This window comes from Hypoxylon trugodes (assembly GCF_022578975.1).
Source record: "Hypoxylon trugodes strain CBS 135444 unplaced genomic scaffold F4822scaffold_1, whole genome shotgun sequence".
NCBI classification, from domain to species: Eukaryota; Fungi; Ascomycota; class Sordariomycetes; order Xylariales; family Hypoxylaceae; genus Hypoxylon; species Hypoxylon trugodes.
Window position 1 is genome coordinate 4,682,018 of NW_026250016.1, and position 14,468 is coordinate 4,696,485.

Sequence of the window (14,468 nt, forward strand, 5' to 3'; positions counted from 1 at the left end):
GAATAATTGCAAAGATAATGTTAAATGCTCACATATATATTTAGGTATATTACATCACGAACACCTTTTGCTCTGATAATAACTTCGTCCAATTTTCCTGCATGCCTCGGACCCATATTTCTTCCAGGGACTCCAGAGCCCTAATAATATTTACGAACCTGCTGCGAGAAAATTGTTTCTTCAGAAACTTCACGAAGTAATCCCTTTCTTCTAGTGTAGAACTTGCCGATGCGGCAATAAAAACCGGCCAAATCAGTACACGTTCGCCTTCGGCAGATTCCGGGAGTAACTCAAGCGTTAGTCTAAAATTCGATAATAGGTCATGGGGAGCTTCGGGGTCGTTGGGCTCTCCGCATGCTTGCTGGAGGTAAATCTGGAAGGCTATTTCCCTTAGATATGATATTAATGGTAATGTATGTGAGCGGTCGAAACATAGCAGCGCCAAATCCTCTTGGTCATCCCAGCATTGGTGGGCTTGTGCAGTTATAGCGCGTATTCCTATGTCTTGACTAATAAACGGCGATGCATAAACACGCATCCTAAATCGAATCAGCGTCAGTAGAAGTACATTTCAGATTAGATGTATTAAGCATAATCTCGTACGTACTTGCGAACTTGCTTGGAACAGAACTCGGCCGTTTTCCTACGAGCGGCCGCCAGGGCCTCCTCTCCCCCCGCAATATCAAGGGCAGATTGCAACATCCGAAAAAGGATCACGAAGTCGGAGTCGCCATTCACCATAGTAGCTAAAAGGAGTACGAGCATAGTTATGACGATGTGATATCTCGTATCGAGATCATAACTTTGCAAATCGCTTCTCCTCTGCAGGTGATAGATAGTTTTTGAATATAGCACTGCAGGATCAGCAATGCATGGCCCCGGAGTTCTTCGGGAATGATGAAATGCGGCGACTGTCAACACCGAGGACAGGACTAATTCATCGGTGCAAGCCAAGGGAAGAACGAGATACCGCCAGCCATTCGTATGGTCATCAATTATCACCATCTCCGGGGCGATATGTTCCGAAACTAGCATTGTAACGGTCAGCTTGGCTCGATTAAGTCATAACGAAGATAAGACGAGATACGAACAATGCTTGAGTAAGTAGCGTTGCCAAGGTACGATGTGGTCCAAAGCAAGGATGTCTAGCAGACCCAGCGAGAGGCAAGCCGCATCGGATCTGGAGCCGACAAGCAAGCCGTCTTCGGCTTCATTTAAAGGATTTCGGAGATGGTTGCCTTTTTGCTCGAGAGTGGGGACCAGATCTTGTTCTTCTGTTGAATAGTTTCTATCCTCCCGAACCTGCGACATCCGACCCCGGCCGTCTTGATTATTTGGGGAAGCACTGGAAGAATATCCACTCTCCGAAGATTGATGATTCTTTCGTTTGGGTGTATATCCATTGCGGAATCGGTGCCTTTTCCCAGTAATACCACTACATTCCAAACCCCTCGATACGCACTTGTCGCAATTGGGTTCTCCCCTATCGCAGTGGATCCGTCGCTGAGAGCACTCGTAACAACCTACACCCTAAGTTAGCCCAATAGATCGAATAGATATGATAACATCGTACTGAGTGTATTGGGTAATTAACGTGTTTATCAGCCTGTCAACTCTTACCCTTGGCCTTTGGAACGTAAGGACGCTTAGCACGACCCATGTCAGTATTGTATAATAACTCTGTAAGAGAAACCGATATGTGTTAGTTGGGTGCTAATCGTAGGTGACGCTTGTGCGATAATTGCTGATTCTTAACCTTTGATGCGGGGAGAGCAATTCTATCGTGATAAAAGAGGCACATCGAGATTGTCTCGGGCACCTCATAACGAGATGTTTATACCGGGGAGATGGCCAATTAGCTTAGCCTTGAATAAGCTTACGGCGAATAAAGCCTATATTTTACTACCTAAACAGGGGGCTAGAAAAGGTGCGGGGTGCGGGGTTAGTTACCTGGGTACCTGAGAGGTATCTATGGATATTACTGTAGCCACTAAATTTACAGCGTATTACAGCGATCGGATAACCGCCGATTCGTCCAAATCTTCATCGGCTTCTGATCCGAAACTAATCCACCCGCTACCCCCTCTCCAAGGAAAATCAACAACCTCTTACACAATAGCAACCAAATAGTCAAGTAGCGTCATTGATAGTATTTATAGTATTTATATCAATGGCATACAGCATGGAGACGTTATGGGCGTATTTACCAAAAAATAATAATTATTATTATTTTATGTCTGCCTAGGTAATTAGGTATTGTTGTTTCTCCCCTTTTATTTTGCCAATCTCACCTGGACTTCATAATGGCCCCTTCGTTAGCCTCTTCTTTGAAAGACCCTAGCCTTCTAGTCGAGAAGACATATATCAACGGCCAGTGGTTGTCTTCAAAATCTCAAAAAACATTCCAAGTCCGAAACCCCGCTTCGGGACAAGTAATTGGAACCTGTCCGGAGTCAACGGTAGAAGACCTAAACGACGCGATACAAGCTTCTTCACAAGCATTTCCTAAGTGGAGGGCACTCTCCGGAAGGCAACGAGGACGCATACTACGGCGCCTATTTGACCTTATCGTTGAAAATAAGGAAGATATTGGAAGGATTATTACAGCCGAGAATGGAAAGGCTAGAGGAGATGCCGAAGGTGAAGCGTTATTTTCGGCTAGCTTCTTTGAATGGTTCGCTGAGGAAGCCCCCCGAATCTACGGGGATGTAGTGCCACATAGCACTCCGAACGGCAGGATTCAGATTCTCAGACAGCCAGTTGGCGTGTGCGGCCTCATAACCCCCTGGAACTTCCCCATGGCCATGGGCGCACGAAAAATTGCCGCGGCACTCGCTGCCGGATGCACAGTTGTCTTGAAGTCGGATGGTTTGACGCCATTCTCTTCAAATGTATTAGCTGTGCTAGGGGAGCGTGCAGGTATCCCCAAAGGTGTCTTCAACGTCATAACAGCACTCGAGAACACGCCATCACTCGGTCTTGCCCTTTGTCAATCGGATGCAGTCAAGAAGATATCGTTCACCGGTTCCACGAGAGTCGGCAAAATATTAATGCAACAATCAAGCAGCACGCTTAAAAAACTGAGCTTGGAACTTGGAGGTAACGCTCCATTCATCGTTTTCGACGACGCGGACGTCGAAGTAGCGGTAGCCAGCGCCCTTGTGAGTAAGTTTAAGGTAACTGGCCAGACTTGTGTCTGCGCCAACAGAATATTCGTACAAGAAGGCATATACGACAAGTTTAGCAGAAGACTTGTGGAGGAGGTCAGGAAGTTCCGCGTTGGCGACGGGTCGGGCGATTCCATTACTCACGGACCTCTTACTACGGGCGTTAGCAAGGTAGAAGAACATGTTGAAGATGCCATCAGCAAGAAAGCGAAAATCCTACTCGGTGGCAAACGAATTCCCGATCTCGGCACAAATTTCTATGAGCTTACTATCCTAGGCGATGTTGACGATTCGATGAAGGTGATGAGCGAAGAAACATTCGGACCCCTCGCGGCGTTAACCAAATTCAAGACTGAAGACGAAGTAATCCAGAGGGCCAATAGCGTCGAGGTAGGATTAGCTTCCTATCTCATCACCAACGACCTAGCTAGGTCGCATCGCGTATCAGAAAGGCTAGAGTTCGGTATGGTTGCTATCAACACTGGCGTTATTTCGGATCCAGCGGCGCCGTAAGTGACCTCCATTATTGAAGTGATGAATCTCGGATACTAACTGATAAATAGTTTTGGGGGAGTTAAACATTCCGGCATGGGTCGCGAAGGTAGCAAGTATGGACTTGACGATTACCTGGTGCACAAATCTATTATCATTGGGAATGTCAATACCGAATACAAGCTATAGTTCATTTGTAATTCATAGACTAGATTACATCATAGAAATACAATGAACTAGTATATGCCTTCTCACAGTTATTGTGATTTGCAAACAAAATTTAAGGAAAAGGGGATCCGGCTTATCGCCAAAGCAGCTACGCCAAGCAAATGATATAACGAGTAGACGGTTGCCTACCTAGGTACCTGAAGTATCTATACACATACAGAATATCATTACCATCGTATTAAATCAAAGGGGCAATGGAGTGACTTATGGTATTCGGTGCTTGTTTTTGAGTAGTACCTAACATAGGGTAGTTGTATCAAATGTAGTACTCCTCTTTCATATCGCGTCTCCTCCCCTTTAGATTTACGCGCTCGAGAATAAACATAGAAATTCCTAAAGATTCTGAGCTTTATGCTTAGGCCATCTAGAGCTCTCTATTCCATGCTCTTAGCGTTTTTGTACTTTTTGAAGATCGAAGAAGTATCGCCCATTGGTATGTGAAAAGCAAACGCATCCTCAAACATGTAATGTGCGACGGTATAGAATCCTAACAACCCAGCCAGGAATCCGAACACACCAGCCGCTTTCATGAGTGCAGCACTTGCAGCCAGATTTCCATCCGCAAGGGCGAAATAGGAGCTTGCATCTAAAGCAAAGCAGAGCTCAACGGTAAGAAATATTCCAATGTATACTATGTTGCTAATTATTATGTTAGTAGCTAGGTACTGGTTTGAGTTCCTGGATTATGGTGGATTATGGTCTTGACCTACAAGGAAACGCTAGCAATTAAAAAGAAGACATCTAGGACGGCCCAAACTATGATCGGAACTATTAGCGATGGGAACCATGATAAACCAGATATGGTTATTCTTACTTAATACGAAAAATCCCATGGCGTTATAATACTCAGGTGTATATCCCCCGTATGCGTCGACTATTCCTAGGGCTGGTATCATAATAGCGCCATAACCACCATAAAAGAGACCTTCCTCAAGTAAGCAGATGATATAATATCGAAGAAAGTAGCGACGAAAGATAGAAGTTTAGGGGATGTCCCAGACGCGCCAAAAAAAAAAAAAAAAAAGAACTAAACTTACCAAATGCGCTCAACACTGTATACGAGAAGGTATTGCCCCTGACCATCTCCCACTGAGCTGAAATTAATAAAGCTACACAGGCGACGAAGCAGAGGTTTCCAACGAAAACAGTCTGTGTCGAAACACCCCGAAACCCCATCATAGCAAGAGAAACGGTAAGGAGAGTCGTCGCAAAGCCACCCATAGCTAATGGAGACTGTTATAATTCAAAATCAACCCACTATTCACCTGGCGTCACGCAGCTTTTTTTTTCTTACCGGATTCGCAAGCCTTTGCCCTTGACTGGCATATAATGATAATCCAGTCCTTTCGGCATCTTCGTCGGCGTCTGTAGTAAGACGAGGTGTTATTCTTGGCTTCGGAGCCATTGTATTACAATCCTACGTCAACAATTGAATCGAAACGTAGAAAGGTGCTAAAATATCAATGTGATAAAAACCCCGAAAAAAGGGATAACTTGCGAAAGGTACCTAAGTCTTATGATGAGCAGCCATGTCTGATATCTATTTATTCATGAGAATAACCTCTGAATGCTATCCCTTCTCATACCCGAACGGTACTACGCACACTAAAAGAGTAATTTCTAGGAGAGCATCATCCACTTATCAGGTATACGAATAACACCAGTTCAACAATTTCTTAAGCATTACGTAATTTACAATGTTGCTGAAGACAATAGTGCTCGATTCTCAATTAAATCGGCTTGTGGGGCCGATAAAAACTAGACCTCAATAGATGTGAGGATATAACCATTTGCCCACAGCGCCATGGGAGTGATGAATAGCAAACTAACTCCTTGTGATACTTGCTCCTGTTGTACGTGATGAGACCTATAAAAGGCAAGCATACCAAATGGGAATAGCCCATTCCCTCATTGAAACACCTCGGGATTGGCTCTACGCGTAAAGGCCGTCCAAATAGCTATAGGAATTAGCCTGACTAGTCAACAAACTTGAGAATTCGGTCTGAACCTACCCTTATAATTATGCCGTGCTTCCCTGATGGCGTTCCTTCCACTATTGATCTGATTTTTTGCCTCGTTGATGTGGTTGTCAATCGCCAGTTTGCCGTTGTATGCGTTTCGATACTTTACCAGAAATTCGGTCCGGCCTTCGACTGCGCTGTAGCTGGTTTAGCTTTACGAATGAAGAGGGCTAGAGTTAATTACTTACCTTACCGCATAATAAGCCCAGCTACAAGCTAGCTTAGTACGTTGTAAATGCTCCTCCGGAGTCCCGTTACGAGGATGTTCCTTCATGTACCGCCAGTATGCTTGGTGCGTGGCCTTGAGCTTATCTCCCTCTTTTTTGTAGGCATCATATGCCTGGCGCACCTCCTCCGACCATTCCTCCTTGCGATAGGTGGCGGCATCGATGGTATCTAGCCATTCCTTCAGCTCGGCCGCGAGGCTGTCCTGCGAGTGTAGACCTTCACTCAATCGGCGAAGGCCAGACTCTATTGAATGGAGAGATTTGATTGTCGACGCGACCGACGGGTTAGGGCTTTGCTGTCCACTCCCCTGCCCGCTTGCTCTAGGACTTCCGGCCTTGGATACTTGCTAACGCTAGATGAGTATTTTCATATCCTATGTTAATATACTGGGAGGTTATCAAACCTGTGGAGTGCTTGAACCACTGCAATCGAGAAGGCCGCAAAGAACTTTCGAGAGAGGCATCTTGGAAACTGACTAGGTGAATACAGATGAGGGTGGAAAGGGTTGCTCCGCTTGGGTAGATGGGAATCGCCGAGGTGGAAAAGTATGGTAATGATAAATTCAAAGCCAGAAGGTGTTGAAAACTGGGCTTAAATATATCACTTTCATATCCTTCGAGTATCACCGGGAGGATTCTTTAGGTAGGTGCAAACGAGGCCGGAGCTTCGACTGTGAAATACTGGATGAATACAGTGAACAGGAAGGACCAATGCCATTACCTTATGTACCTTCCTTCTTGCCTACATAACCTAAGGCAATCACCTAGGCAAAGGCAGCTACGAATTAAGATGAAATACCATTGGTTGTACCGCATTTTCATCGCAACTACACCTAGATATCTACCCAGGTATCTTTCCAGACTATCTACCCACTTAATGAGGCTCATATGCACCATTTCGTCTCAAGGCCGAATAGGTGTTACAATATGCGAGGATGTAGTCACTACAGCTGCAAGCTCATTGGTTGATATAATATGAGGTGGTTTCAGTAGCTACTTAGGTGCCTGGGTACATAACTGAGCTTCCCTGACAAGCACTAATGATACAGTGAGGAATAGCGCTAAATTCACTGTAAATATAGTGCACCCATGTCCACAAACAAAAGAGTTTTGCCTGGAGTTTAATTCATATACATACAGTAGCTGGCCCGGGCTGTCTACCTACCTAAGGTACTGCTGTCCAGGTATACCCATCTTCCTTACCTTCCTTCATCTTCTTTCTCACCCTCACCCTCACCCTCACATCCTCCTTTTCCTTCATCACCATCTTCATCGTCAATTTTCGTTCCTATCGATTATTTTTCTAGCACAATCAAACGCGACCATCCAAAATGAAGGGAACCATATCCAGAGTCCTAAAATGCCTAAAACGTCTTAAGCGCCCAAAATGCTCTAAGCATCCATCGGCTCCCGATGTGGTTGCGAGGGATGCAAATTCAACCTTACGAGTCGTATCTCCCATTTTGAAGGCATACCATAATTATTCGGAATTAGAGAAGCTTCCTCCGGAACTACGACGCCATATTCTATCTTTTCTAGACCTGCAAAGCCTAGCTAGCTTGATTCGCGCCTCTCCCACTATGCTCCAACAGTACCTTGAAGACCGAAGATACGTTCTCTGCGCATCATTAGACATCACATTAGGAATCCTCACTCCTGATGCGCAGGCCGTCTTGAAGTCCAATTCATATACAGTCTCTTGTACGCGCGATCAAATCGCACAGTTCCTAGAATCCTATCGTCTTCAGAGCCCATCTCAGCCCCTCTACAAGCAACTCGACGAAGCCGAGGCACTACAGATGGCCAAATTCCACTCCGCCATAGTTTGCCCACTTCTTCGACAGTTCACCAACTGGGCCTTAACCAATTTGGCCGCTAAGACGGGATGTCCTCCTAACGACATAATTCTTAGCGCCGTGGAAAAAACTCGTATTTTCCGTTCGCTCTATCGTTTTCAGCTCTGCTGTAATCTCTTCGGACATGGTGCTTACGGCCGACCCTGGGATTCTAGCCCCTATAGGCCCGAATGGGAACATTTTCAGATTCTCAGGATGTTCCTTTGCCTATTCGAGCCCTGGGAGATCGAAGAGATAGTATGCGTCAATTCTTTCACCGAGGACATATATAATCGAGTTCTTGACGCTATAGAATGGGACTTGAGTCCGGAAAACCCCAGGTTCGATGACTGTGGACGCCCACCAACACCAGAAGGCGCGTTTGAGCTCGACGACAGCTGTAAGTTTCAGTCTTGCTTTCTCATTTACATGTCAACCACATTTACTCAGCCTTGCCCCAGCCCCCCTCGACGTACCATAACTTGATCAACGACTAACAAAACCAGTTGTTAGGATGATGCTTCTATCAGGAACCACTTCTCGCGGTTTGGGGCTGCTACACAAGATCATATTTCAGATCAAAGATCACGAGCATCTCGTTTCCACAATGCAAGAGCAAATGAAAACGGGCGAGTTCTTCGATGAGTCCAACCTCAGTCAGGCGTGCCAGAGGTGTAGAAGAGACGAAGAGCCATCCGAGAGAGATCTAAAGCAAGAACGACTTGACCCGCTTCTTTTCGTTGGAGACATCGAATCACAACCACCCCTAGCATGGACACTGATATGGGGCGATACGTATAGTAATATCTACGGGCATTACATTAGCGATGAATTCCGTAAATGGGCATATGTGATGTGGGACAAGACGAGACTCGAGCGCGAAGGCGCGACGGATGAATTATTACGAGAATGGGAGGCACGGTGGGGTGGCCAGGATCCGAGAGACTTCATGCGACCGATGAAGTGGAAAGGACATCAGCACGAGGTATAGCACTTATTAAATCGTGGATCGAACCGCTGGTCGGAGCGAAACAAATAATAGTGAATAAACCACAGCTAGCACCCACCAATAAATACACTCTCAATAAATGCGCCCCATAAAGCGACCTCCGCTAAATGACGTATAGAATTCATTGTAATCCCTTCAGGGACAGATGTACTCTACGTTGGTTAAAATTTCTTCGAGAAGCCTTTTGTTCTCATACTCTTTGTTAAACGAAAATTCGCGTTGTCTTGCCGCATTCAGTGCCCTTTGAATATCAATTCAATAATACCTATATATCCCAACTCCCCCACACTAGTAGCTGCGACAACAATAAATTGAAAACTTATTAACCAAGCATTGATTTCTTCTGAGTAACTATCTAACACAATGAATTGGAGTGATAATTCAAGCGATGATGTCGGTCCCTCGTTGATTAGTGCTGAAAACTTCACAACTGAATCAGTATTATGGCAAGCACGCCACCAGGGCCAACGCCGTCCGGCTGGCCGACACCAGAAGCCTCAACCACTATCATCTTCACCACCGCCATCATCTGATTCTCCGTCGTCGTCTGATTCACCATCCCCTCCCCTCCAGACTCAACAAGGGGGAGGCCCCCTTCCAGGGTTTAGTCCGACCCAACGTTTTTTGGAATATGTAAACCACCAAGGACGCATCTTGCAAGAAAGGATGCAAGCAAATCGCGGAACGGAATCAAGGCAACAGCGAGAAGCCCGCGAGAGAGAAGCTCAAAGGGAAGTTCAAAGGGAGGCCGAAAGGAGGCAGAGGCAAAGGCAAATAGAGCGGCTGAGAAGGGGAGAGCAAGAGAGGGAAGATCGAATAAGGGCTAGAGAGGCGCAGGAAGCAGCTGACAGGCAAGCTCGAAGGGAGCAAGAGAGGAAAGCAAGCATACAAGCACGGAATGACGAGAAAATACGACAAACAGCAGCAATGGAGGAAGCCCAGAATATTAAGGCCTATTTCGAAAAGGACACCATCAATTTCAAGTATATGGGAATGCTTGGATTTGGTGCCAGCAATGTGGCTTGCATGGTAAAGGAAATAGGTAATTTCTGGAGCGATCGTCCCTCGCGGAACTTTGTGGTTAAAAGGGCCTTTCGATTAGGTATGGATAACGCTTTAAAAAATGAAGCCAGTGTACTGAAGGTAAGAGCGTTTATACCACCTTTTTTTCGGAATTCGATGTACGATTCAAATCCTACAAATGCTAACCTCATATATCATATCTAGATGCTTCGGGGGGCTCTCCACATAATGCAACCATACAGTTTTGACAATTCCATTCGAAGTCCCCTATCAAATGCTTACGGGCGAACGGTTCTAACTGAGGTTGTGCCAAACGGAACTGTCTTTGATTTCCTGGAAAGAAAATGGGATTGGGGGTATCCACTACCTAATAGAATGCTATGGAGGTTCTTCTTTTGCCTTCTTCGAATGTGTATTGCTATGGCGTACCCACCTGGGAGTCGCACAGGTGGCCTTCGCATAGAAAGGATACCAGTGAACGAAAAAAGTAGGCTCGATAAGTATCAACTAAGTCATCAGGATCTACACGTTAGTAATGGTAATTTACCCTCTCCCGAGCGCCCCCGTGGAATTGGTTAAGACGTGTCGCCGCTCTGCAGCATCCAGGAGACCGTTAACATTTTTGTACTTTATAGTTATGATTGGAGACATCCTTGACGATGAAGATCATACTTTCGTCCCAATTCTCAAAGCTATTGACTTTGAGCGAGCAGGAGTCCTCCCCGACCCTGAGAGGTACGTTGAATATTCTGAAATGCGCGTTAAGGAGTATGCTAACAATATCTCACGCCACAGCAACAACCCAGGTGTCAACCTTAACATTTTTCAAATTGGACTGGTAAGTTATCGCTACTGGTAGGGTGACTCAGTAGGCTAATTCATATGTACTTTCAATCGGATTAGGTGATGCGTACCCTGATCGTTCCTGAGGATGAATTTGAATCAGTTTCGGCCGCCCGTGCTGTAGTGGATATTAGGGGCACCCAAACCGAAATCGAAACTCACGCTGCGTTACCTGATCGAGAGTACCCGAATCTGGACCCTGACATTGCGCAGCTTGTTAGACGTTGCTGTGCTGAGGAAGATCAGTACCGGCCGAGTCTTGAGAGTTTACATCGACTTATTTCAGACGCGGTCAGAAGCAGAGGGGCTAAGTCATATGAGCTTTTCCCCCGAGGAGAGTATGAAACAGACGATGTTATAAGACAGCTCGTTCAGCGTCTCATCCTCGACGCCTATGTGGGTGAAGATGACAATTGGATGCCCGATATAATTTAACTAAGGATGGATTCTTGAATAGCTGTTTTTGGTTTCTAGCGAGGATTTCAAATAAAAACAACCTGCATCCATGGATACCTGGTAGATAAGCATGTACGGGATGCTTCCGTGGTTTTATAGACGTATAGATATCATTAATAAACAATATCCGCCAAGTACTTGGTACCGAATGGATCTAGAAATATTACGAAGGCATGGTCCTGATTATCTACCTAAATATATCCAAGCATCGGATCGGTCTGGATCCTCGGATGTAGACCCCTGATTACTATGCGCTAGATATCCACCTAAGTACTTAGGCAGAGGTGCCAAGCTTTGCATTTTCTATATCGGGTTGCTTAGCCGCAGATCAAAACTGGTCCGGCGGGATCATGCCGAACGGTGCAGGTAGTCTTAGACTTAGGAATATGATTATATCGACATAAATTTCCTTCTGAAGATGAATTTGTGTGCTTTACTGCTTCTACCACCTGAAATACTATACCTGGGTATCTTCCAATATCTTTCAAGTCCTCTTTCATATAATCATCCTGTTCAGAGGTAAATATCGTGAAACTGCACCGTCATGCTAGCAGATCGGGTGAGCAGAACGAGTTGCAATCCATCTCGAGAAAATTCAAATTCTGCCAATCGCGCTAAGAACGGCACGAAGTTGGTCTGGGTTTCTGACCTAGGCGCCTCGCAGAACGCGATCAAGTCTCATGTCGCAAAAGCAACACACGCAGAAGCTAGGAGGAGACGTGTTATCGAGTACCAAAACCAGAGACGGGCCAAAATATCCATTAACGCCGATACACTTGAGCGAAGACCACCACCGACTAGCGCTGTACCTAGAAACTTGGGATGTCAATTTGGAATTTCAGTATCACAATTCGAGCGCTTCCTTGTAGGCCACTGTGAGTATTGTAAGACGGATATAATCGTCGTAGTCTTTTCAGCGCTTATTCTAACTTACCTACCTAGATATACACACAATTATCGATCATACTGGTAGACATTCTCATTTATACCATTCTGCAGCTATGCAGGATTGGATCCCGACCGCAATTGGGGACCATGGTATGAGAATGGGCCTGTTCCTCTGTGCTTGCCGTAGCCTCTATCTTCGCACTGGTATTCCTCGCTATTACCAATATGCTCTGCAGTATAAGGCGATTTGCTTGGGCATTTTGGGCCAAGCAGTCAAGGCGATGCTCGAGATTACGGAGGTTAAATCCGTGAAAGAAGCGACAATTTCGACTGCGCTGCAACTCGCTTCGGATGGAGTAAGTAATAATTGAATACCACTGGGCCAGAGTTATCACTGTTGTCCGATCTAGTAATTAAAGGCTGACGAGGTCTGTTGTAGTTTGCGACGGGGGATTTTACTGCGTGGAAGAGTCATATTGACGCTATAGATCAAATGGTCGGATTAAATGGTGGATTAAGAAATGTTACAGGAATGAATGGATTTTTAAGAAAGATGATAGAAGCACTTGTGGCGAAGCATGAACGGAATCAAGTATTAACGATCAAGGTGAATAGGGAAAACGTCACTCAGATATATACGATGGAGTACTTTTTTAGTTGTTCGAATATCTGTATAACGTAGAGAATTGAAGCTGTTACATACCTAGGTACCTACCAGGGTAATTATTAATATGAATGGTCTCGACTATGACGTTTCAGGTTAATGCTTAGCAAGTCCGATCATTGGCTGTTAGTATCTATAGACTTATAAAGTCCTTGGCATCGTGGTGTAAACATACCTGGTACCTAGTCAAAACAACAATAAGCCACTGTCAACTTCTTGTAAAATTATATATCATAGATTCGGACTATTATTATTTAAATCGAGCGCCTACTTCGGGATAATAGAGGGTTTAAATCTGAATAAATTCCTCCCAACTTTCATATTAGGACATCAAAATTGCTCTGCTCTCTTCTGATTTCTCTGGCTGCGTAAGCGAAACGATAGTCAACATGCAGACTCAGCCACCATTCTTTAGTCTACCTGCCGAAATACGCGACCGTATCTATGAGATTTATCTCGCAGTCGACCATACGGATTTCGAGTATTCATTACGGCCTCAGCTTCTTTACTTGGCGGATACGCCGTATGTTCGTCCCCTCCCAGCATTGATGCTTACCTGCAAAAGTCTATACCGGGACCTCTCCCCTATAGTCCATAAGCAAGCCGTCTTGCGCGTCGACGTTAGCGGTCGGATTGATCGTCGAGTTGGATTCGCCGTTCATGGGACTCTGCGGTTCAACCGGCTGGATAAGCTCTTGGTCGTCATAGCCACGGATTATCCAAATTGGAACAGTTGGCTATCATTCTTTGGGGAGGTCACCAAACGTGCCGAAAATCTGGAGACTTTGGTCTTTGATTGGGCGCCTAGAACAGTCAGCTCTAGCGGTTGGGAGGGGCGCGGGAATACCCGTAAGGAGAAGGAGTTTTTGAAGATAATTGGGAGCCTTCCGAAACTCCGATTAATACAAATATATGGCAATGTCTCATCTGAATGGACGAACCAACTCGAAAAGAAGGTGCCACATGCGCAAGTGGTGCGCCATAGCTTCCGGTGGTGGAGAGAACCTGGGTTAGATTAATTCTACGTAGATATGAATGAAGAGGGAGTCAAGGTCTAGGAGGAAGTTAAGATATTTGGGAATATGACTACCTTCATAGTATGTACTTCGAAGCGAATCTTTTTTGCGACGTGAAAGTGAATCCCACAAGACAAGGCAGCATCGAATTCCTACCTACTAGCTCAAACAATCCCCGGATAGGTACCTGAATTGGACAATGTAACACATAATATCCGGTCGTGATTATCCAGTACGATGTCGTTCAATGTAGCTTGTCAATAAGTGATTCAACGGATATAGCCAGCGAACGTGTCTAACCTAGCCGTATCACCGCGTATTGTTAATTACCTAGGTATGCGCGTGGAATTGAGACCGCAGTGTTGTGATCATAATGATTTTCGTCCACAGTGACACAATACGCGGGAATACGCGGGGAAATAAGCTGAAAAGAAAGGATGATATGACTAAGAATTATTTGTGCGCCGATTTCCGTAAATTATGCTGGATTTTCGGAGACGCTTTGATAAATTTCTCATCACTACAACATTGTCTAATCCTCATCCTAGAAGCGTCATCAACCTACGTGGGGTATAATGAAAGAAGATTGCGTGATTATA

The 14,468-nt window shown here is 45.2% G+C and overlaps 8 protein-coding genes across 8 annotated transcripts; 5 read left to right on the top strand and 3 right to left on the bottom strand.

The window, feature by feature from the left end:
• Positions 1–27: 27 nt before the first annotated feature.
• On the bottom strand, positions 28–1,807 carry F4822DRAFT_388116 (uncharacterized protein; the record flags this gene model as incomplete). The annotated part of the gene is made up of 4 exons (XM_051456855.1): positions 1,621–1,807; positions 1,092–1,523; positions 608–1,028; positions 28–539 (listed from the first exon to the last, which is right to left on the bottom strand). Coding segments are annotated over exons 1-4 (1,378 nt in total), but the record flags the coding sequence as incomplete, so codon positions are not given.
• A 292-nt stretch (positions 1,808–2,099) lies between these two features.
• F4822DRAFT_47145 (aldehyde dehydrogenase) lies at positions 2,100–3,907 on the top strand. The gene is made up of 2 exons (XM_051463531.1): positions 2,100–3,676; positions 3,731–3,907. Exons 1-2 carry the CDS (start codon positions 2,304–2,306, stop codon positions 3,846–3,848), a joined length of 1,491 nt encoding a protein of 496 aa, XP_051320188.1. The 5' UTR covers positions 2,100–2,303; the 3' UTR covers positions 3,849–3,907.
• A 261-nt stretch (positions 3,908–4,168) lies between these two features.
• On the bottom strand, positions 4,169–5,292 carry F4822DRAFT_439977 (GPR1/FUN34/yaaH family-domain-containing protein; the record flags this gene model as incomplete). Its single annotated transcript, XM_051462695.1, has 5 exons — positions 4,169–4,526; positions 4,598–4,643; positions 4,702–4,812; positions 4,925–5,120; positions 5,182–5,292. 5 exons carry the CDS (start codon positions 5,290–5,292, stop codon positions 4,262–4,264), a joined length of 729 nt encoding a protein of 242 aa, XP_051320189.1. The 3' UTR covers positions 4,169–4,261.
• A 503-nt stretch (positions 5,293–5,795) lies between these two features.
• On the bottom strand, positions 5,796–6,599 carry F4822DRAFT_424895 (uncharacterized protein; the record flags this gene model as incomplete). Its single annotated transcript, XM_051460239.1, has 4 exons — positions 5,796–5,845; positions 5,900–6,045; positions 6,097–6,482; positions 6,540–6,599. The coding sequence occupies 4 exons, from the start codon at positions 6,597–6,599 to the stop codon at positions 5,796–5,798; spliced, it is 642 nt and encodes a 213-aa protein (XP_051320190.1).
• Positions 6,600–7,372: 773 nt separating this feature from the next.
• Positions 7,373–9,092, top strand: F4822DRAFT_388120 (uncharacterized protein). The gene is made up of 2 exons (XM_051456856.1): positions 7,373–8,370; positions 8,477–9,092. Exons 1-2 carry the CDS (start codon positions 7,467–7,469, stop codon positions 8,959–8,961), a joined length of 1,389 nt encoding a protein of 462 aa, XP_051320191.1. The 5' UTR covers positions 7,373–7,466; the 3' UTR covers positions 8,962–9,092.
• Positions 9,093–10,126: 1,034 nt separating this feature from the next.
• F4822DRAFT_388123 (uncharacterized protein) lies at positions 10,127–11,436 on the top strand. The gene is made up of 3 exons (XM_051456857.1): positions 10,127–10,737; positions 10,798–10,840; positions 10,906–11,436. The coding sequence occupies exons 1-3, from the start codon at positions 10,538–10,540 to the stop codon at positions 11,278–11,280; spliced, it is 618 nt and encodes a 205-aa protein (XP_051320192.1). The 5' UTR covers positions 10,127–10,537; the 3' UTR covers positions 11,281–11,436.
• Positions 11,437–11,530: 94 nt separating this feature from the next.
• Positions 11,531–13,075, top strand: F4822DRAFT_388131 (uncharacterized protein). The gene is made up of 4 exons (XM_051456858.1): positions 11,531–12,176; positions 12,244–12,545; positions 12,629–12,965; positions 13,029–13,075. Exons 1-3 carry the CDS (start codon positions 11,846–11,848, stop codon positions 12,869–12,871), a joined length of 876 nt encoding a protein of 291 aa, XP_051320193.1. The 5' UTR covers positions 11,531–11,845; the 3' UTR covers positions 12,872–12,965; positions 13,029–13,075.
• Positions 13,076–13,242: 167 nt separating this feature from the next.
• F4822DRAFT_424899 (uncharacterized protein) lies at positions 13,243–13,872 on the top strand (the record flags this gene model as incomplete). Its single annotated transcript, XM_051460240.1, has 1 exon — positions 13,243–13,872. The coding sequence occupies one exon, from the start codon at positions 13,243–13,245 to the stop codon at positions 13,870–13,872; it is 630 nt and encodes a 209-aa protein (XP_051320194.1).
• Between the last annotated feature and the right edge of the window lie 596 nt (positions 13,873–14,468).